At 48.8% G+C, this 21,867-nt stretch overlaps 1 protein-coding gene across 3 annotated transcripts in view; it reads left to right on the top strand.

Annotated features, from left to right (window-relative positions):
• CHD6 (chromodomain helicase DNA binding protein 6) overlaps positions 1 to 21,867 on the top strand; it is a 183,262-nt gene that overhangs the window by 20,124 nt on the left and 141,271 nt on the right. For all 3 annotated transcript variants that reach the window (XM_019550743.1, XM_019550740.1, XM_019550741.1), the window contains exons 3-4: positions 18,675 to 18,822; positions 19,650 to 19,799. In XM_019550743.1, the coding sequence (XP_019406288.1) occupies positions 18,675 to 18,822; positions 19,650 to 19,799 (298 nt within the window). The remainder of the gene's footprint in view (positions 1 to 18,674; positions 18,823 to 19,649; positions 19,800 to 21,867) is intronic.

The raw sequence follows: 21,867 nt of genomic DNA on the forward strand, positions 1-21,867 counted from the left end.
TTGTCCCTGGATCATGTGAATGGGCCTCCTCTGGACCCTCTCAATGTTGTCTGCATCCCTCCTGAAGCAGGGCACACAGCACTGGACACAGTACTCCAACTGTGGCCTGACCAGTGTCGCGTAGAGGGGGAGGATCACCTCCTTGGCCCTGCTTGAGATGCACCTGTGGATGCATAACAAGGTCCGGTTAGCCCTGCCAACGGTGACCTCGCATTGTTGGCCCATGTTCGTGTTGGAGTCAGTAATGACTCCAAGATCCCTTTCTGCCTCCGTGCTCTCAAGAAGGGAGTTTCCCATCCTGTAAGTGTGCTGCTGGTTACTACTGCCCAAATGCAGCACCCTTGGGCAGTAGTAACCAGGTCATTCTATCCGACCCATGGGGTCCCTAAAATTTTTTTGAAAATTAAAATGTGTCTGTCCTTGGTTCCTGTCAAAAATGATAGGAACCAGGGGCAGTAGAACCCAGGGGAATCCTCGGCAGGCTCCTGCAACAGCAGGGTCTGCCCAGCCCTACCCCCCCCAAGCTGGGAGCCTCAGTAGGGGTTTCTGGCCTGGGACCACGTGGTTGCCCCAGCACCGGAAGCTCGGGGAAGGGCAGGGAAGGAGCTGGTGTGGAGCACAGGGAAAAGCAGCCCCTTGCCCGCCCCATGGCCCGCACTCCCTGCTGCAGCCTCTCGCAGCCTGCGCAGGGCTGTCCTGAGCAGGTACAGGCAGCCCCAAGTGGGCTGTGAGTGGCTGCAGCACGGGGTGCTGGCCATGGGGAGAGGGAGGAGCTGCTTTTCCCCTGCACTCAGCACCAGCTTGTAACCCGGCCCCACGCCAACTCCAGGCTTGGCTGTCGGGGCAGCAGGTGGGGGGGGGGTGTCCCCTCTCACTTGCTGCGCTGGGCAGTGTTTGCTGCTACTGCCTGCCTAGAGCTCGCCCCGTGCCGCAGCTGCTCGCAGCCCATGTGGGGCTGCCTGTGCCTGCTCAGGACAGCCCCATGAGGGCTGTGAGTGGCTGCAGCAGGGTGCGTGGGTCACCGGGCAGGCGAAGGGCCACTTTTCCCCATGGTCCATACCAGGTCTTTCCCTGCTGGCAAACAGGGGGTTGGGGCTGTGCACTGCCCCCCACCTGTACTGCTGGGCTGGGTGGGTGTTAGGAGTGAGCGGGTGTGAGAACACAGGGCCTGTACCAGCTGGGCCAGCTTCCTCCTCTCCCTGCTGGTGCAGCCCAGTCCGAGTCCACAGACCCCTGACAGCCTGCACCCTGCTCTGGGCTCCGCCACTGCTGGCCCTGAGACATTGGGACATTGGTCCCAAGATGGTGACCAGGGGGCGGGCACCTGTCAAGGGGTGGGGCTACCTATTCGGCACTCGACAGCTTGCCAAAACTGGGTATGCGGCCCTCTGCTCAAAATAATTGCCTGTCCCTGCCCTAACCAATGGAGAATCTTCAGTCCTTTCAGGCACTGCTAGAATTGCTTTCTTTCTCAGATGTGAAATTTTACTCTGTGCTATGTGTAAATCTGAAGTAGGTACCAGAACTCACAAGGCAGCTTCCTGGGGACCACAGCAAAATCAGATTCCAGCTTGTCAGGGTGTTAAATATTTCTGTACATACCTTGTGGTGATGGAATTTCCAGCAGAACATATCCCAACCCTTTAGCATCAAGAGAATGACAATTGAAGGGAAAAAGTCTGCTCTTCCCTGATACTTGGGCATCCTATTGCAAACCACAGGGGCAGCACCTCCACTTCGCCAGTGACTATCTTACTTTGACTGCCATGCAAAATTTTCAGTGGCCTCAGCTAAAGTAATTGTGAAGGAGCTCAGTAGGTGCATAATAGTTAAGGCTAAGTTGAGCTTTGCCCTTAAAGCAAGGATTAGGCCTTTTTGTTATGTGCAGGAGATGTTACCTTTTGGGAGTCAAATATTAGGGACGCTACATTGCTGTTGCATGGAAGATTAACACAAGTATTCAGTGAGATAATTTGCATTTTGCAAATAATTTTCATGCCTTCTCAATTTTTAAAAATAGAATTTGGATTTAGGGTTGGTGCAGACATTGGTTTCACAGTCCTACTGAGCAGAAGTTCTTGTTTATTCTACCAGTTAGTAGTAGGCCTGATAGGGAGTGGGTGATTTGAAAGCTGGAACTGAGAGTCCCCCACAATGTCTCTCATACCAACCACTGAATATCCATTTGATGGACCAACTTTCAGACCTATCAAGAGGAACTGGATTCAGTCTGGTGCCTTATATATGAAAGTTTCTATAGTTGTATCCACTGTCCTTCAAAAATAGCTGCAAAAATAGCTTAAGGGAGATACAGGTAGTTATGGATTAGTCACAGCTCTATAGCTAAGTCTAAGTTGTGTCCTGCACTAAAAGAGTGAATTCATCTGCTTTGTCATCTATGAATGATATGCTGTATCCTTTCCCTAATTACAGCCATTGCTCTTTGGAAACAGAGGGAAGCTTTTGAGAATGTATAGATACATCCATTAATTAATTCTGAATCCATTTTTTTAAAATTAAGAATTAGCAGTGCAGGCTGTTTAGACCTCTTCTCTAGTTGAAATTCCCTGAAATTTCATGCTGGAGGTACAGACATTTTTGGATTACTGATCACTATTTTCTGTGATCTTTCATCACTGAAAAATTACTTGGGTGTAGAGATTGTAGCATAGTCTTTTGTTCTTCAGAGAAACTCTCAGAGGATTTGCCTTCGTTCAAAATAGACCATTACATGGGCAACAAACAACACAGAGAGGCACAAACAAAGCAGTGCCACAATTAGTACCTTATATAATACCAGTCTCCCAGACTCCTTGCATTGAAATCCCAAGTAGCTTGCTACCCTCTAAGCCACAAGCAAGTCTGCTCTGAAATTTTTTTTTTTTAAATGGTCTCTTGCTGCTTTCTGATACTGTTGGAGGGGGAGGATCTAACTGGTCATAGCAGAGGCCTAGAGCAGTGGTCTCCAAAGTGGGGTGCACGCACCCCAGGGGGTATGCAAGACGATCCATCAGGGTACAGGAAGAAAATATTAGAACTTCTATTTAGATGTATATGTATAGAAATATACATATATTGGGGGTGCATGCTCAAAAATTTTTTACTGATAGGGGTGTGCAATCAAAAAAGTTTGGAGACCACTGGCCTAGGGAGTGGCTCCATAGTCAAGGTAGTACTTTAAAGCAGGGATTATATGTCTTAGCCTTATGTGGCACTAAGTGCTCTCTCCACTTCAGCTGTAGTAAGTCCTCAGGGACTCTTTGAATGTTCCTTAGGGCTTGGTTCTCCATTGTCTCTGAGCTTAGGTCAGTCCAGCATTGGGGGAGCAGATTGGAGATCCTCCATTCCCAGAGGCCATGTTGCAAAGAAAAGCTGCAGGAAACACTTTTTACAGAGTCTAGTGAGATGAGGTCCCTCATGACTGGGGATCCTGGTTTTCCCTGCTAAAAAATTGCAAATTCTCTGATTAAAAATCCCAAAATCTATGAATAAAATGAAAAGCCCCTCACAACCTGCTGGCCCTGCTTGTGTCCCACAGGCCACCCTCAGCCCTGCTGGTGCCACCCCTCCCCAGCCCTGCTGGAGGGGGCCTCCAGCTGCCAGGCCTACAGGGCCAGGGACTCAGGTCCACAGCCCCCTTCCCCTGGCAGGAGGCGGCTGCTGCTGCAGAGGAGCACAACATGGAGCCTGGCTTCCCCTCGCTGCCTGCTGCAGGCTCTGATGGGGGGAGTGACTGGCTCTCTGCTGCTGCATGCACTCCCGGGCAGCAGAGGGGACCTGTGTTTCCCCAAATCTGTGTGTGGGGCAGGGACAGGCTGCCAGCTGCAGGCTCCCTTCCCTGCTGCCCTCCCCCAGGGCCTCCACAGCCCAGCAGGTGCGACCTGGCACTGCAGGGAACAGCGCTTAAGCTCTGCACTGCCCTGGCAATGTGTCTTCTGTGCATGGGTCTGCAGTGATGGGCACAGCCCTATGCCACTTAACCCTGCTGCTGCCGTGAGCACAGAGGACACATCACCAAGGCAGTGCAGATCTCCCAGCAGCAACGAGATCCCCATGCAGCCCCACTCTATCCTGCAGTGCCAGGTTGCACCCACCAGGCTTCGGAGGCCCTGGGGGAGGGGCAGCAGGGTGATAGCCTGCAGCAGACAGTCTGCCCCATGCACAGATCTGAGGGGCATGGGTCCCCCCTGCTTCCCTGGGACCGTGTGTAGCAGTGGGAAGACAGCCTCTCCTCTGCCCCCCAGTAAGCCCCCTGTGACACCATGCCATTCTGCATCGGGGCCCTGTGGGCTCCAATCCCCATGCACCACCCACTGGGCAGCAGCCCTAACCCTCCCCAACTTCCTCCCTCACTATCGGGGCCTCAGTCTCCCCCTCTTATGCTCCTGGCTTACCTGTGGAAGCTTCTCTTCACACTGCCTGGTGGCCATGTGCATATACATGCACATGGTGCCCCCTGCCTGATGGCTGTCCTCCTGCTTCCTCCCAGTTCCTTGTGGGCTGGAACACTGCCAGCCTGTAGAGAGCTCTTTGCAAACCTGCAAAATCTGTGGGGTTCTCCAGTAAAATGAGAAATCTGTGTTTTCTTCCAGTAAAAGGGGAAATCTGTTGTTTTCTCTGTTTTTCCATGAGAAACAGAAAACCTGGATCCCTGCTCATGACTGTTACATCAGTGGAGAATTGGGCACACTGGAGCTCATTCTGCCATGTCCCATCTCTGCCCCTTCCTGTCTTCAGTCATAGGGGTGTTTTTTCTGGTGTCTCCAGTTGATGGGGACTCCTCGTATGCTCCAGCTGATAGGGACTCCTCCTACACTGGGGATTTTCCCAGTGCCAGCTGCCCCCAGTGTCTGCTATTGCATGCACTCCTGGGGGTCAGGGGCCGTCTGCGCCCCCCAGATCTGTGTGCAGGGCAGGGTAGGGGCAGACTGCCCACAGCGGGCTCCCCTCCCTGCTGCCCTCCCTGCGGCCTTTGCAGCCCAGTCTCTCTAGGTCCACTGGGTAGAATGGAGATAACAGACCTGTGCAAAATCTTAACTCATTCTCTTAGCAAAATTGTACTCTGTTCTTTTGTTTGAACTGTGCCAGCTTTCCTCACGTTGCTTTGGGCTATGCAAGCACCAGTTTCTCCCCTTTGTTCTTCTTCCACTCTCTTGGACACAAGTATTGTAATGTGAAAATTATCCCTTTGTGTGTTTAGTAAATGTAGTACAGCTTCTCAGGGCACAAGTCTACCAGGCTTCTCCCAAGGGTCTGGTGCTATATTGCATGGCTGGGCCAGACCTGTGCGCCCCTTTCCTCCCTGCCCCCATGGCCCAGAAGCAACAGATCCTTAACACATGAATGTTGGCAGATATGAGACTCTTGTGCCCTCTTCACCCCAGTTGCTGGGTATTCACTGAAAATTCAAATCTAAGGCCTCTTCAGTCCTGAGACTATAATCACTTTTGGGGCTGGCTTTGCATGTCACACCATATGCAAGTGAGAGAGGGGAAGAGGAGGACACTTTTTGGCTTGTGTGGCTAGACTGGCAGGAGATCTGCCCAGGCCAGGAAACACACTGTCACCTCTCTATCCTGTTTTTTGGTATTTTAGACTGTACCATCCTTGGCTGGGTCTCCTTGCCAGGGCTGTAAGCAGTGGGGGAGCAGACTTTACTAGCAGTGTAGAGATAACCACTGGTCTGTTAGCACTGGACTTGCTTGCTGGCACTGAGATATTTCACTTCTGTTTCACACTTCTTGCCAAGATCTATTTCATTCCTCTTTTGGAGTGGGATGTTCAAGCTGAATGAGTTTAAATTGTGAAACAGATGATGCTCCCTGCCCTCTGAGTAGTATGTGGGGCTGGGAGTCATGTTTGGTCGTAGATGAAAGAGAGCTTGGGTTGTTCCTTTGCTCATCCTCATTGTAAGCTCATCATGTTGGTTATTTGCAAGGAAATGAATGAATTTCTGGCCAGTTCCATGAGCATCATTCACTTATGTGTCTCTGGAAGCATTTTGAAGGAATGTTTCTTATTACAAATCCTGTCCTAGTTATGAAAGGTTATGTAGAGGAGAGCTACTTAGGAGAGTCTGTTACTCTCCCTTTACAACCCCAGTTCCCGCATGGGTCCTATTAAACTGGCCTCTCTTCCAGGGAAAATGAACCCTGTCTCAGGGCCTAGAACTGGCAGAGAAAGTGATGGTTCATTTGAGTACTCTACTTGTTGAGGTATCCTGTACTGGTTTTGAATGCTAGCTGAGTCACCAAGCTGGGCCTCTTGTTGCTGTTTCATGTTTATCTTACATGATTGTTTTGGATAGGGGGCAGAGGAGACACCCAGGTTCCTTTCAGTTAATGCTGGAAAAATTGCAAAAAATTAACAAATAACTGCAACAAGTATTAGCAGTTTCTATATTCAGAGAGAAAAACATTCAGTACAGTAATCTCACCCAATTCCAGATGTTACTTTACTCAACAGAAAAGATATCCACTCAGTCCCTGGAAGCAAAGGGTATGTTGTGGGCTGGGACGATCCAGACAGGTGTTGAAGGCTAAATTTATGATGACGACAAACTTTCTTGCTCCCCACTTTTATACTTTTCTTCAACTTCACTCCTTTGATGACTCTTTGTTTTTGGATTGGTCTCTCTGCTGTCAGCAGACTGTCCATCTTTTATCCCATCAGCATATTCCTTTGTCTAACAGACCCATCACAAGCACGCCTCTTAATTTGGCCTTTATCTGGTGTGTTACTTTGGGCATTGTCCATTGGTCTCCCTTATCACCTTTCATCCCTCTTATTAAGCTGGTTAGTGCCAAGTTCAGTTAATTGGAGCTGGTAACAAGGCCATTGCTATGTTATATTAAAAGAACTTCTCACAGTGGTAAAAAAGAAGAGATACAATGAGCACCTATGAGCTCTACAAAAACAACTTGAAGCCAGCTAATAATAAAAACCAAAAAGTTAATAAGGACAAAACTTAAGCAATGATTATATAAAGCTAAATATAAACAATACTATAAGCAGGTGCAACTTCAAAACATTAATCATAACAAGCTACCCTAACAAGCTACCCTGGGGGGCTAGGACCACTACCAAGGTGTAATAAATAGGCCTAACCCAAGGAGTTTTCTAACCACAAAGCTATTGGCTTTTCTTGAATGTGTTCGCCCACCATGTCATCAGAAACTTTGCGTGGTCTTGTATTTGTCCCAGGGAAGAGCTGTGAAGTTTTGGGCATCTCACAAATAGTGATGGGAACAGCAGGGTGGTCTCCACTATGCTGTCACTGATTGTTAACTCATCTGTCTCAGCACTTCACAAGCAGCTGGGAAGAGCAGCCTCCACTGCATGTTTCGTAAACCAGAAGAGGCTCAGGTAGAGCAGGGTTAGAGTACAGCGTGGACCTTGAAGAAGGCCTGTAGTGGACATCAAGGAGGAAGGCCTGTTGTCCAGGGAAGGGAAAAAGGGGCATGACAGAAATAGAACTGAGGAAGGCCGGTGACCTGGTCAGAATAGTCAAAAGGCAATAGTTTGGCCCAGGGGTGTGATGTGAGATTTGCATACAAGGGTCTGAAGAAGGATGGAAAGTTGGGAGAAGTGGTGGAACAGGAGGTGGAATGGACAGAAGTGGAAAGGAGGTAGGAGTAAAGTGGGAGTCTTCTTGTGACAGCAAGTAGGAGTCCTGATCTCTGGTGCCACACAGAGGGGAAATGTTGGTATGCCAAGGAGCTAGTTCGGGGTTTGGAAAATGCTCTTCCACAGTGCTTACAATTCTCAGAGCATTGGTTCCCTGCCTCATCTTTACTTCCCTTCCTTGTCTTCTGTGACCCCTTTCCTCCTTGTCCCTCTCACTCCCCCCAACTCCCCTGCCTGCTGGTGCTACTTTCTCCACTGTTCAGTGGTGGTGAAGCACCAGAGCCAGCCACGCTGAGCAGGGGCTGGGTTCAGCTGGAAAGGGGACCATTGCAACAGGGTGGCTGGAGAGTAGTTTCCCCACCCCCCAACCTTGCCCAATCATGGCGCAGAAAAAAGAAATCCCTCTGCTGGCCTTATATAGGGAAGTTTAAAACCCAGTCCAGATAAGGGAAGTGCAGATAATCTCATGCCACTATCCAAACACAGACAGAGGGGTGTGGAACCTTCACAAAGATGAGGTCAGGGGATGATCTTGAGGGCATTTTGGAAACTTTTGAACAGGTAGTTGGTATGTACCAATGACCCCAGGGTCAGTCAGCCAGTAAACTGGCTCCTTACCTGAGAGAAGAGACTCGGGGAGCATACCAGGGCCTGGAAGCTATGGCTGCTCAGGACTGTGAAACCCTCAAAGCCACCATCTTTGTCCACCTGGGTCTTATAAAAGACATACCAGTGCTGGTTCAAGAAAGAATAGTTTAACTGAGACTTCTGACCCTGAGTGGTTGCCAGAACCTCAAGGAGCTTGGTAATTACTGACTTAAACTGGAGCCCTACTCAGCCACAGAAATAGTAGCATTGATAACCTTGGAGTATTTTCAGAAGGTATTACCCGTGGGGCCCAGGTAATGCATTTTCAGGCACTTGGCTAAGGATATCAATAAGGGGATTCACATAGTCAAAAACTTCCTGGAAGTCAAGTTAAAATGCAGAAAATCCTGCAGAACCAAAGAACCCAAACCCAATGAGGCAAGGACCTCATATGGTTGGGGTCTTTGGGTAGAGGTCTTGCACCAGATCCTGGACTCCTGCCCCTGTCCCCACATAGACAAGGATGAGTTCAACAATACAGGGCTACTGTTCTGGAGTAAATAAAAAATCTCCTTCGTGTATTACCCATAGAGAAAAAGGGGAATTCTTTGTCTGCTTTACTTGTGGAAACCAGGCCACTGGAGCAAAGAATGCCACAGATAGACTGCAGCAATATGCAGGTATGGATCTTAGTGGTCCAGACAGAAGCCCTAGGGCAGAAGGACTCCTTGTTTCTTGTCTAAGATACCTAGTGGATGCCTAGTGGATATGGGCTCTGAACAAACATTTATCCACAAGTGGCTTGGGGATTCCAACCAGCTGATGATACTAGAGGACATACATGTAACCCAGATCCTATCTAGGTCCTAAAACTGATAGGGTCCAGACAGTGGAAATAAATGGTGGTGGCCCAATGCCTTACCTAGTGGTGGTGGGCTAGGACCATAGGCAGCGGAAGAGGGGGAGCTAACAGGGCTCAGACGCCCCAAATGCAGGGCAGCAGGTATGGCTGGAGGGTAGCCTGGCTGCAGGCTGCTGCAGCGAGGGAAGAGGGGCATGCACACTGAGATACCCTCCTGTGGTGGAGCACCTTTTGGGGTGCTTACCACTTAAGGGCTTTCACAGGCTCTGAGGGGAGCCTGTTCTGGAGAAGCAGCAAGGGAAACCTCCCCCAGGAACTATTTTAAGGGGGAAGGTGTTACTAGATTTGCCTATCACTTTGGGGTGCACTCATTTATTAAGGATACATTTCTAGGGTCTTTGTAATTTTATCAATGTGCTGCTTGTGTGTAGTGGTGTTTCTGTATGGAGCTGTATTTTTCCCTTCTGCAAGTCCTCACCCCCAATGTAGCTATCTTGCAGGACTCAGTTTCAGTGGGGCTAGGTTCCTCCAGCCACTAAATTAGTCAAATACACACACATAGATTAACGTGACACACCTAACCCAGCTGATCAGCATGGAGAGGCTGACATCTTTGTATGCCAGGAATCAGTTTAAAGTAACAATAAAAAAGTACGCAGATAAACAGAATACCTCTGAATCCAGCTGGGTGTCTAGCTGACACCCTCATGGGCCAGCATTCAGTTCATTAGGGCAAGTTTGAGCCAAACTGGGTCAGTCAGCCTGTACAAACTGATCCCCTTATGTGCAATCAGGTATTGAATACTGTAATCATGTATTGAAAGTATATCAAGTATTGTGATATACCCTGGGTAAAATATCTGGGGGTTCAGAAAATGAGAGTATACTTGTAGTGGGTGCTATTTTGCCTTGGTTGTAGTGGATTATACTACCTGATATCCTGAGGCTGTAGTAATGCCTTGAGCTGTAATGTCCTGAGGCATATTTGTGATGCCTTGACCCAAACAGTGGCTACCCAACTATTGAAAATACTTTCATGGGTAGGCATTCCCCAGGAAATCTTAACAGACCAGGGCACCATGTTTATGCCCCAATAATTACAAGAGGTATGGACCCTTTTAACCAAGGCAAAATAGCACCCACTACAAGTATACTCTCATTTTCTGAACCCCCAGATATTTTACCCAGGGTATATCACAATACTTGATATACTTTCAATACATGATTACAGTATTCAATACCTGATTGCAATTTTGGAACAAACAACTGGGACTTCCAAGTCCTTGTTGTTCTGCCTCAAGTGACCTTCATCAGAACATCCCCTTGTAATTCAAAGTGGAGAAACTGGGCATCTAAGTGAGTGTCCATCACCAGACCATTCACCAAGGCCAACCTGCCATAAAGCAGAGTACTGACAGTCTTCTCTTTACCGCTGTATTAAAAAAATCAGGCCCTTTCCACCCTCCCCCTATAGTAGTATTTCTCTGTCAGGTTGAATGTTCAAGGAGCTCAGTTCTGTCAAATTTTCCCTAGAACCATTTAATTGTACTCCAACCCCTTTACCAGACTTTTTACAAGGCCTTGCCCTTTTACTAGGCCTTCCTTTTCTGACCTATTGATGTTCCTGACATAATACAAACCAAGGTCCAAACAATACTGGGTCAAAGAGTAATATCTCATCTAGTCAGTCCTAAGGGTTCCTGATCTCTCTGGTCTTTCCTACTCTTTTCTGCAAGACCCAGGACTCATAGAATTATAGAAATTAAGGGCTGGAAGGGACCTCAAAAGGTCATAGAGTCCAACCTTCCTGCTCTGGGCAGGAATACTGCTGAGATCAAATGATCCCAGCAAGGTGTCTGTCCAATCTCTTCTTGAAAACTTCCAAGGTTGGGGGCTGCACTACCTCCTTGGAAAGTCTATTCCAGATTTTGCTCACTCTTACTGTAAAGTAGTTCTTCCTTACATCCAACCTGAAACTATTCTCTAACAGTTTATGGCTATTGCTCCTTGTCCTCCTCTGGGGCACCCTAGGGAACAGTTTTTCTCCCAGCTCACTTTGGAAGGAATGCTGAGGAAGCTTGTGACAGCAGAGCCCCAGAAATTGGATACACTTTTACTTTATTTGTTGTTTGTGATCCAGGAGACTTCTATCAGTGGGGCTTTCACCTTCTGAGTTTCTGTACTGGAGACAACCCTGGGGTATATTAGACTTCCTTTAGGAGGTCTGAGAGCTCAAAATGAGTACAGTATGTAGCTGGATCCAGTATGTAGCTGGATCTTGTGGGAGCATTAGACCAAATGAATTTCTGAAATTCCTAACAAACCCAAGAATGACACCACAATAGGAATGCCCAACTCTGGGTATAGCAACCTGGGAACCATGTCCTGTTGTTACTCCCCTTGTCAGAAAGCAAACTGTTGGCTAAATGGAAGGGGCCCTTTCAGGTTGTAAGGCAAGTTGGGGAGGTAGATTATGAAGTGCACCAAGTAGGGTAGGGAAGTGAGTTGAGTCCCAGATATACCATGTCAATTTCCTGAAACCGTGGATTACTCAAGAAATGCTTTATGCTTTAATTAATTTGTCAGCAAGTAAGGGAAATGTACAGGAAACAGTTCAATTCCCAACTGATATGGTCACCCATGAGGAGAATCTGCCGACATCTCAGCAAATGGAGGCAAGGGAGAGGGCACTGAGGGACTTCCCTGATGTGTTCATGACCAAACCTGGGAGAACCACCCTCATTAGTCATCTTACAGTGTTGAAACCTGAGTGCCCCATCCAAAAGGGACTCTCCAGAATATCAGAGTGATTATAGAAAGCTGAGAGAGGAAGTACAGAATATGATGGATATGAAGATGATTGAAGTGTCTTCAGGTGTTAGTTCCTAAACTGATTGTATTCGTTCTAAACAGAACAGTCCAGTTTTACATTGATTTCCAAAAACTAAATGCAGTGTCAAAGTTTGATACATACCTGATAGGCCTGTGCGAATAGGGCAGTATTCAATTTGGATTCAGATTCTGCCAATTTGGAGGACAGTGATTTGATTTGGTCATTTGAATCACTGTCCCTATTCTATTTGGCGCTGATTCGGATCAGCCAGTGAGATCCTCCTGGCTGTGCCTGCCTCTCCCTGGGTGGGATGAGCTGCAGGAGAAGCCCCCATGGCTGCCCTGCCCAGTCCCATTCCCTGCTTGGCCCCATCCTCCTGGCACTTCAAAAAAAACAAACCTGCACTCACCAGCTGCAGCAGCGGGGATCAGGGCCTCTGGGGGCTTGTGGCAGAGCCCCCTGCTCAGCGCGGGCAGTGGGGGACAGCATAGATCATCCCCCCCACACCTGGCAGCTGCCCCATGGCGCAGGTTCAGTGTGAGTTGGCAGGGTACTGCGTGCTGTTTGCGAGCTGGGGCTGAATGGTGTGACAGATGCCATGCGATTGCCAAGCTAGGAGGGCTGGGGCAATCCTCACTGCCCGGCTCTGCCACGAGCCCTCAGAGGCCCTGATTACCACTGTCAGGGTCAGTCAGTATTATTTCCTCAGGGACTGCTTTACTTTGGTCACTGATCATGCCCCTTTAATATAGTTATAAGCAATGCAAAAAGCCAACCTTGGATTTAACCCATTGGTACCTGGCTTTGCAAATGTATTTCTTTGAGCTCACCATCAATCAGAATCTGCACACCAATGTGGGCTTCTCACAAGAAGGAGGGCTAAATTCAAAAGTGAGTTCAAACTCAGACTCAGCTCCCAGAAGAGAGACCAGGGAGAAGAAGCAAGCTGTGAGGAGAAGCAGGCTGCTGTGCTGATAAGCCAGGGCAAAAAGTGGCTCTTCATCTAATGTCTGGAGAGGACAGAGTATTTTAGTTTGTTTGTTCCATTGGAATGGCTGACTGCATGTTTGTTTGATGGGGATCAGCTCAGTACCTTCTCTGAAGGAGTCTTGCTGGTATAGTTCACCAAGCAAGGTGTGTATGACACCAGTTTGTTGGGGCCTGCATTTCCCCCAGTGTCTTTCCAGGTACAATTTGTGCTGTTGAAATTGTCCTGCAGAGCCCTTAGTGGAGCTGCAGACAGGATATGCCTATGAGCTGACTCTTGCTCTCCTTCCTGGTCCGAGCATCTTGTCTGCCAGGGTTTAAAGGCTTGTCCCAGGCTTCTTGGGGATTTTCAGTAAATGTTGCGCTGTGTTGCTCATGGCTTAGTAGCTCAGGACTTCTGTGCTATAGCCTTTATTTGTGAATAGGAGACCCAAACTTGAGGAGATGGCTGAATGCCTCCAGCCAATCTTGTACACCCCAACTAGAAGAGTCTGTCTACCCCTCTGCTGCCCTATAACATTGTGCCCTGCTTCACCTGGCTTACAGTAGCACTTTTGTTCTTTGCTCATTCTTTGTGTCTGTAACCTGGGTTATATTGGAGAACAAATTTGCACCCTTGGTTTTATAGATGCAATAGGATGCTCTTCGTAGGAGGTGGGGCCTAGGAGGCTGTGCCTGCTGCTTGCACCCTTGTGCAGAGCCAGGGTCATGTCTAGTGAACTTTCAGACCAATACAGTATTTTTTGCTTGGCTTTCAGCTGTGACTTTTTAATCCCTCTTGGCCTGCAGAGTTCATCTGTCTTTCTGAAATACTACCAGTGTAGAACATGTTATCTGCCTTGTTCTTGGGGCAGCAAGCCCTGACAAAGGATGATTGTGGTTAAGCCCAGGCCTGGAAGCTTGGATGTGTGCATTTTACTCCTTAGTGTGCCAGAAACTTGTTTTATGATCTACAGAGCAGTCACTTCAGCTCCCCATGACTTTAAAAAAAAAAAAAAAGAGATTTTGCACTCAGTGTATGTCACTGAGCAGTGGATCTTTTCTGTTATCAGCATGGAAGAACATTATCAACACTGTTGTGAATGTAACTGATTCAGGTAGCGACATCCAGTGCCTGTGGAGCCCATAGCTCCGAGCAGGGATATTGTAAGGGCCAGTTCATTAGTGTCTGAAAGAGACTTTTAAATGATCCAGAAGGAAGTGTTAGAGAGGAGGTGATGATGGTCCTTCTCTCTCACATGCCCCTTCTAGGCATGGGAAAGGGAAAACAATTAAGCATTTGACAGATAAGTGCTATAATAACCTTACCACTTATCCTATAGTTTCCAGCAGGCACAGTCTGGCAGGGAAGGGAAACCACACAGTGCCCTAACAGGAATCAAAAAGCAGAGGGCAGGCAGGACGGAAGGGGGCTAGGGGAACTAGTACCCATAGCGTAAGAGGAAAGCTGGAAGCAGCCTAATGACTTGTCAATTAAGCAATTAACTGCTTGTTCCCAGGTGCTCCCTCCCGTCAAAGGACTCCAGGAGCCTTTGCAGCTGCTGTGCTAAAATTGAAGATCCAGGTTTTCAGTTTACCACGGAAAAATGCAGATTTTCTTCCTTAAAAGAGAAAAACAAAGGAAACAGTGAGTTTCCTTTCTCTCGTACATCATTACCTGGTTCCAAGGATGCACTTGAGCATGATGTAGTGAGAAATGAGATGCAATTCATCTAAGAATGTGGACAAAAGCTGTACAAGATGTACATGCCATTTGCAATGTTCCAGAAGCAGCTAAAGTGCACCAAAATGGTGCTTCTTGAAATGAGGGGAAGCAGGGGACCCATAGACCCTCCAGAATTCTACAGTGCTTCACTCCCACCTCCACCCCTGTAGGGTGGACAGTCCAGCCACCACTGCTGCAGTTGCTGAGTTCTCTAGCTCCAGTCCTCTCTCTCTGTTTCAGTGAGAGGAGGAGAAGTTCAGGGGATTTGGGAATGGAGAGTTCTAGTGTGGGGGCTCCTTATCCCCCTTCACAGGTCCCCATGCTCCCCCCCCCCAAACCTCCTCCCTCAGCTCCTCAACCTCCTCTCTTACTCCTCCCTCAGCTCTTGGCCGTGAGAGCATTCAGTTCTGCTGGAGTCAGGATCTCCAGCCCTTATTAGTTTCTACCTCTGCTCTGCTGAGAGGTAAAAAGGAAAGGCTTGTGGGGATTTGGGGCTGAAGAGCTGGGTATTCCCACAATGGAGCACCCCCACCACTTTAGACTCCTGCTAGATATGCACCCCACTGCTTCCCCCTGCCAGATTACTGTGCCCCCACCACCATACCCTAATGTCCCCTGTTGCTGCTGGAGCTGGGATTCTGGTTCTCTACCCTTCGGTTCCCATATTTCTCTAGTTCTGGTAGAGGATCAGGGTCTCCAGTCACCAACTGATTTCAGGGGGTGAGGCAACACTGAAGGTCTACTGTACTCGCAGCCCTGGGGAGGGGGGAGGAGGGGCCAAGGAATGGGATGAGGAGCAGAGTATCAGTAACAACTGGGGGTGGGCAAGAGGACCACTTGCCCCAGACAGACTTTGGAGGGACACGAGAATGGTCTTCCATCCTCAGTGCCCACGCCACTCAGGTTTTACTCAACACTGTTCTGTCCCTTGTCAAGGCCTCAGCCTCCTTGGATTCATCCCCCTTTTTTCTCTGGCTACGGGCCTTCAGCCCTGGCCCACCAATTCAAGCTTTGGCCCTGGTCTCTCGTGCTGGCCCCCTGGCTACCCCAAGGATCTTCCTGGTATCTGCCCTTCTGAGCTGATCCCACCCTCTTGGGCTCAGAGTCTCTAACCCTAGTGCTCAGCCATTTCAGGCAGAGCTGGGGGCAGACACACACCCCCAGTGTGTTTCAGGAGTGCATGCAGCAGCAGGAGTCACCCCCCCCTGCACCCCACCTCCTTGTGCCCCCCAGATGAGCTGCTCATGGTTCTGTCCCACGCCCTGTCCCACCCTGGCTCCAGCCCCACTTCCTCCCTCACTGCAGGAGCCTACAGGAGTGGGGCTACTGTGGGGGGGCTGCAGCCACCCCAAAATTCACCATTGCCCCCCACAACCTCCCTTCCAGTGCTGCCACCTGCCCTGAGCACAGCGTGGCCCAGCCCCCGTCAGGAAGAGCCCAGCATTGCCCCAGACACAGATCCAGGGGCACACCCCCACCCCACATCCTCCTGGGATGCGCATACTGGCAGGATCCCCCTGCACAGTTCAGTCCCATGCCTCCCCCCAGCTAGGCAGCCCCTCCTTCCCCCCCAACAACAAAACTTACCTGCTGGACTCAGCTGCTCTCTATGTGGCTGGGCTGCACTCCTGGCTGCTTGCATGCTGCACTGCAGCTGCATGAACACACATGGAGTTCCACATATCTCCTATGACTGTTTTAAGTATCCTGAAGGGTATGTGTACCCCTGATTGACAACCACTGTCCTAAATCATCAGTATAACATAACAACAGGTCAAGCAGCTGCTTAACACAAGCTCCTTTCTAGGAAAGGAACATCAACAAAGGAAAATTGCCTAACCCCTTTAAGAGGAAGCTTCCCCTCTTGCAAGCTCTCTGCTCTTTACTTGCAGTCCTAAGCACTAGCTCAGTTGGGCTAGTCCTCTCAATGCAGGGCTTTTTCCCTGATAGCCTGTTGGCTCTTCAGCAGTCCTCCAGCAACAGCCACATCTCAACAGAATTCTTTTCCCTTTGAGCTTCTGGAGTAGACCACCTGCCCCAGCTCAAATTCTGGCATATCTATCTCCCAGGCTCTGCCCCTTTTCAGGTGACTTCTCTGGGTTGGTTACAGGTGTTCTTTAACTGCGCTTGCTGGCTTCACCTGTAACAGTTTACTGCTGTTGCCTGGGCCCTAGCTGATGCAGCAGTGTTTAGTTTTCCCATGCATGGCTCTCTGACTGTTATTATTGCAGACCTGCTAGCTCCCCAACTTACAGTTTACAAGCCCTTGAGCCTGCTCTTTTGAAGCTTCTAATGAGCAGCCTTCCTCCATCTGAAGCTCTCCCTGCAGCTGTTCCCCTCTCTTCAGGTAACAGGAGCCCCACTTGAAACCTCCTGCCATTTTATATTGAACCATTACTTGAGAGAATGTCAGATTGGACTTTATCAGAAGCCTTACTGAAGTCCAGGTATTATACATCCACTGCATTCCCTTCATCCACACAACTAGTTACTTTGTCAAAGAGCAAGCTGATTTGGCATTATTTGTTCCTAACAAATCCATGCTGGCTTTTTGTGATCAGCATTTCTTCTTCCTGATAATCACAAATTGATATGTTCATAATTTGCTCCAGTGACTTCCCAGGTATGACTTTTCTCCAATTTTTTGGGAGCATCAGATTCCAAAGGCCCAAGACTACTTGTGAAATCCTCATGGGTTTGGGGACAGATTGATTCCTATGCTATCTTCCACATAGCATTAACCCATTGCATAGGAACCATACGTGTTTGCTAGGTTGGGCTCTCTCCTATACCATCCCAAGGATTGTCAATTGCTGTCATTCATCCATTTGGGAGAATAATAGCAGATAGATGCACATAGATGGTGAGACACCCTGACTTTGCTTGGTGGAGGGCTATGTGGCTGTGTGCTAGGAGCCTGATTACAGTCATCTTATCTGTAATGTGTAGATCGGGGGGTTTCAGCCTTTTTGGATCATTGTACCCCCCCCAGCAGCCAGACGTGGGGCAGTGTACCCCTGGCTGCTGAGCAACCCGGGTGGGGAGGGACGGGTGGCAGCTTGCGGCCAGATACTGGTGGCGGGGCAGCACATTGCATGGCAGCACTCTGTCCCCACCTGTGCGTACTCCCTAGAGCCTTCTCAGATAACCCCAGGGGTATGAATACCCCCAGTTGACAACCCCTGATGTAGATGATGAGTTTCATGAGATGAAGATAGCACTTCTAATGTTATGTTCTGCAGTAATGACAGTTGATTATAATATCTTCAGCCTGAGGGCCTCAAAGAATTGGAAAAGTGCTATCTCCATGGTATTCAGGGAGGGGTAGATGAACAAAGGTCACATAACATTGAAATGAGGCCATGAACAGACCAAGGTTGAAAGTCACCTCTCTTTTGGATTCTTAATGGTGGTTGTCCAAGGTCTACTCTGGAGCACATAGGCTAGACCAGCGGTTCTGAACAGGGTGCCCGTAGGCGCCATGGCACCTTCGCCCTCCCCCTGAGGTTTATTCAGGTGCCCATGTGCATTTTCACAATCAGTAGAAATCATTATTCCAACAAAAACTGCTAAAATTTAATATTCATATTAGCGCCTCCTGTTTTTTCTTTTAAATTTGAATGTACCCTTGAGCGCATAAATGTTGGGAACCCCTGGGCTAGGCAGTGGGAAGAAGCTGCCTGGCTTCTAGCTTTTAACAGTTTTGGGGTGAGCAGGACCTTTTTTCCCAAGCCACTTGCTCTGGCACCAGCAAAAAAGCTGTATGAGTTATAAGCTTAATACCCTGGTACCCAGACAACAGAAGAAGTATGAGCCCTGTTCTCTGGTAGTATCCATGCTGTGCTGTTCCTCTGAAGCCTAGTGCAGTGCTGGCTTTGCCTCAGGGAAGCTTTCCCCCATTGGCATTTGGTGCTTCCTGAACCATCCTGGTGATCCAATGGTGTGTGAGCAGAGGACATGCCAAGGAAGAATTAAAGTGCAACAGGCACAGGAGTTTGCTGGTCTCTTTCCTAAAATGCAAACTTCTGAATTCTGAGGGGCAAGGGGGCTTAACTGTTACTCTGTTCTGGCAGGAGGGAGCAAGGACCAACCCCTGTGGAGAAGAAGAAGAAAGGAAAGAGGAAAAATGAGATGCCAGTGGAGAGTTTGGAATTGGATCATGAGCTGCTGAACCCCTCTGTGCAGAGCCCTGAGGAGTCCATTGAGTCTGCAGACAGCCAGGTATGTTCAAGGCACTGGTTCCAGGTGACTTGGATTGATCTCCCCAGCTGGCTGGAGTCCTTTATACATCTAGGTCTTGACCAAAAGTAGTGCAGTGCCAGTACATTAAGCTCAGAGCTTATGGCATTCTCTCAACAGTGAGAAGTCCTAGAGAGCAGTGTTGAGTAGGGAGGCCTCCATGAGGTTTCTAGCTAGTGGTATAAAGCTTAAGTGAAAGTGAAGACCATTACCCTAAAGGGGAAAGAAGAGCTCCCAGCCTAACATTCTTTATCTCTGAACCAGGCTAAAAAAGCATGTAGAAGAGGTAGTCCTAGGAGATGCTAAATGTCTTTAGTAGCTTTGGAAAAGTTGAGACCCCTGTGCATCAAGCCAGGAGTAGTCCTGAAATGCTCAGGATTGGGTCCAATGTGTTAGCATCCAACTAAATAGGGCTGAAACATCAAGGTGCAAGCCCTTGTGCTCCAAGCTGGAAGCTAGAAGTATCTGTACGAGTCCTGCTGTATGACAGAGTGCAGATGCTGGAGCCTGACAGGGGTATCGGGACAGATCATTAGAAAACTTGTCATTGAGGAACCAATGGACACATCAATCACTGGAAAGCATTGAGAACAACCTTGTAGTTGGCTTGCATCCTGCCCCCTGTGACACCATTGACCTGTTGATCTGGGTGGGGTTGGAATTCACCCTATGCTAGGGGCTCTCTCAACCTTCACCTTCTCCTGACATCACCAAATTCCTGTGGTCAGAGTATGGTACAAGAGTAAGGCTCCTGCTTTACTGTCTCTGCTCCTCTCCTTCCCTGACTGCCTTCCTTGTTTGGTATGCAGAAGAGACGCTCAGGACGCCAGGTAAAGCGAAGGAAATACAATGAAGACCTGGATTTCAAAGTGGTCGATGATGATGGCGAGACGATAGCAGTACTGGGGGCTGGGCGGACCTCTGCACTCTCTGCATCCACTCTTGCATGGCAAGCAGAGGTATGGAAGCTCTGGACAGCTCTGTGCCTGTTAGAAAGAAAGGGATCCTTTGTTTTCCTCCAGCCCTCTCTATGCACTTCCCAAAGGATCATGGGTGTGTGGATAGGGTGAAGCAGGACTATTGGGACACACGTGGAGAGTGCTGTACATAGGCTGAAAGGTTATGGGGAAATGTCTGAGTCTGGCCAGCAGCTGGGTCTGTAAGAGGTTTATGTTCACAGAAAGTCACGGAAGAGGAACAGCACGCTGCTTCGTGCAGCTGGAGTGGGCTCAGTGCATTTCTTTCTAATTCAGTCCAACAAGGAGGAAGGAAAGGACACTCCTTTCCAAGTTACCATAGAGCAGTGAGTCTTTAGTCCCTCATCTCTTAGCATCTAGAAATGTGAGGGGCCCATCAGGCCCCTAACATGTCTGTGGCTGAAGTCAGAGAGAGCCTTTTCCCCACACCTCATTCTTGAGTTAGCTGACAGTCTGGCATCCCTGTCTCTTCCCCTAGAGACTGTTTACAGCCTTACAAGCTTCACAGGCAGAAAACCTAGGAATGTTCTGTCTCCAGCACCCCAAGTATGTCAAGAAGGTTAACAACATACTGGGCTGCATCAGTAGGATTGCCAGCAGATCAAGGGAGGCGATTATTCTCCTCTATTCAGCACTGGTGAGGCCACATCTGGAGTATTGTGTTTAGTTTTGGAACTCCTGCTACAGAAAGGATGTGGACACATTGGAGAAAGTCCAGCAGAGGGTGGAGGAGCTGGGGGACATGACTTACAAGGAGACGTCAAGGGAATTGGGCTTATTTAGTCTGCAAAAGAGAAGACTGAGGGGGGAGTTAATAGCAGCTGTCAACAAGGGTGGTTCAGAAGAGGATGGAACTAGACTTTTCAGTGGTGGCATATGACAGAACAAGGAGCAAGAGTCTCAAGTTGCAGCAAGGGAAGTTTAGGTTAGATATTAGGAAAAAAATCTCACTAGGAGGGTAGTAAAACACTGGAACAGGTTACTCAGAGTGGTTTTGGATTCTCCATCCTTGGAGGTTTTTGAGACACTGCTGGACAAAGCCTTGCCTGGGATGATCTAGTTGGGGATGATCCTGCTTTGGGTAGGGGGCTGGACTAGATTACCTCATGAGGTCCCTTCCAACTGTAATTTTCTATGATTCTAAGTTCTGTCTCCTGTGTGTGAGCAAGTACCAGCTCCTCCTTCAGGCTGAGGTGAAAGATACAGAGTTCCCTGGACTGAGTAAGCACTATATCTTTCCCACTTGCCTGCCGCATCTTGTTCTTTCAGTGGTCTGTTTCATTTGGTGAGTGCCTTACCCCTCTTGATGAAGTATATCTAATGAACAATGCTCCACAGGATCTCCTTGGAAATATAGCCTTTTACCTCCCCTTTACTGCACACCTCGCAGTGTCTTTTGATCCAGGGTGAGGCCAACTCCACTCTGGCCTTTCCCTAAGCCAGTGTTTCTCAAATTTTGGATACCTGGAGCACACTTTTTTTCTGTGTGCATGTGCACGTGTGTGTAAGACTTGCACAATGGTACCCAATCTTTTGGACCTGTGGGTCAGATGAGTGGTGCCATGATGGTTCATGGGCCAGATCCAGTCCATGAGCCCAGTACTAAGCAAAGTGCTGGACCAGCTGGGGCCTGATCCAGCTGCAGAGGAACAGCATAGCCACGTCCTGATCCATTCATGCAGGGCAGGAGCAGCTGAGTCTCAGTTCCACTGTACAAGCCTCGCAGAGCTTGGAAATTTGGTGGTGGAGAAGTGATGGCAGTGTTAATTGCCACTACTTCTCCATTGCCAGATTTTCAGACCCACGGGGATCTCCATGGGCTAGATCTGATGTTGCTAAAAGTATCATTTTTTGCAGCACACTTCCACCACTCTCCCAACACACTAGTGTGCTGTGGTACACCCTTTGGGAATCACTGTGCTAGGCAGCATTCCCTCTAAACTGCCCGGCCATGCAGACACGCTTATGCCGTGCTGCCAGGTACACCTGCGCAGCCACGCATGCCACACAGCTTAGAAGGAACGCTGGTCCTAGGCCCACTCAGTCTAGT

This window comes from Crocodylus porosus, unplaced genomic scaffold, assembly GCF_001723895.1.
Source record: "Crocodylus porosus isolate Cpor-Errol unplaced genomic scaffold, CroPor_comp1, whole genome shotgun sequence".
NCBI lineage: Eukaryota > Metazoa > Chordata > Crocodylia > Crocodylidae > Crocodylus > Crocodylus porosus.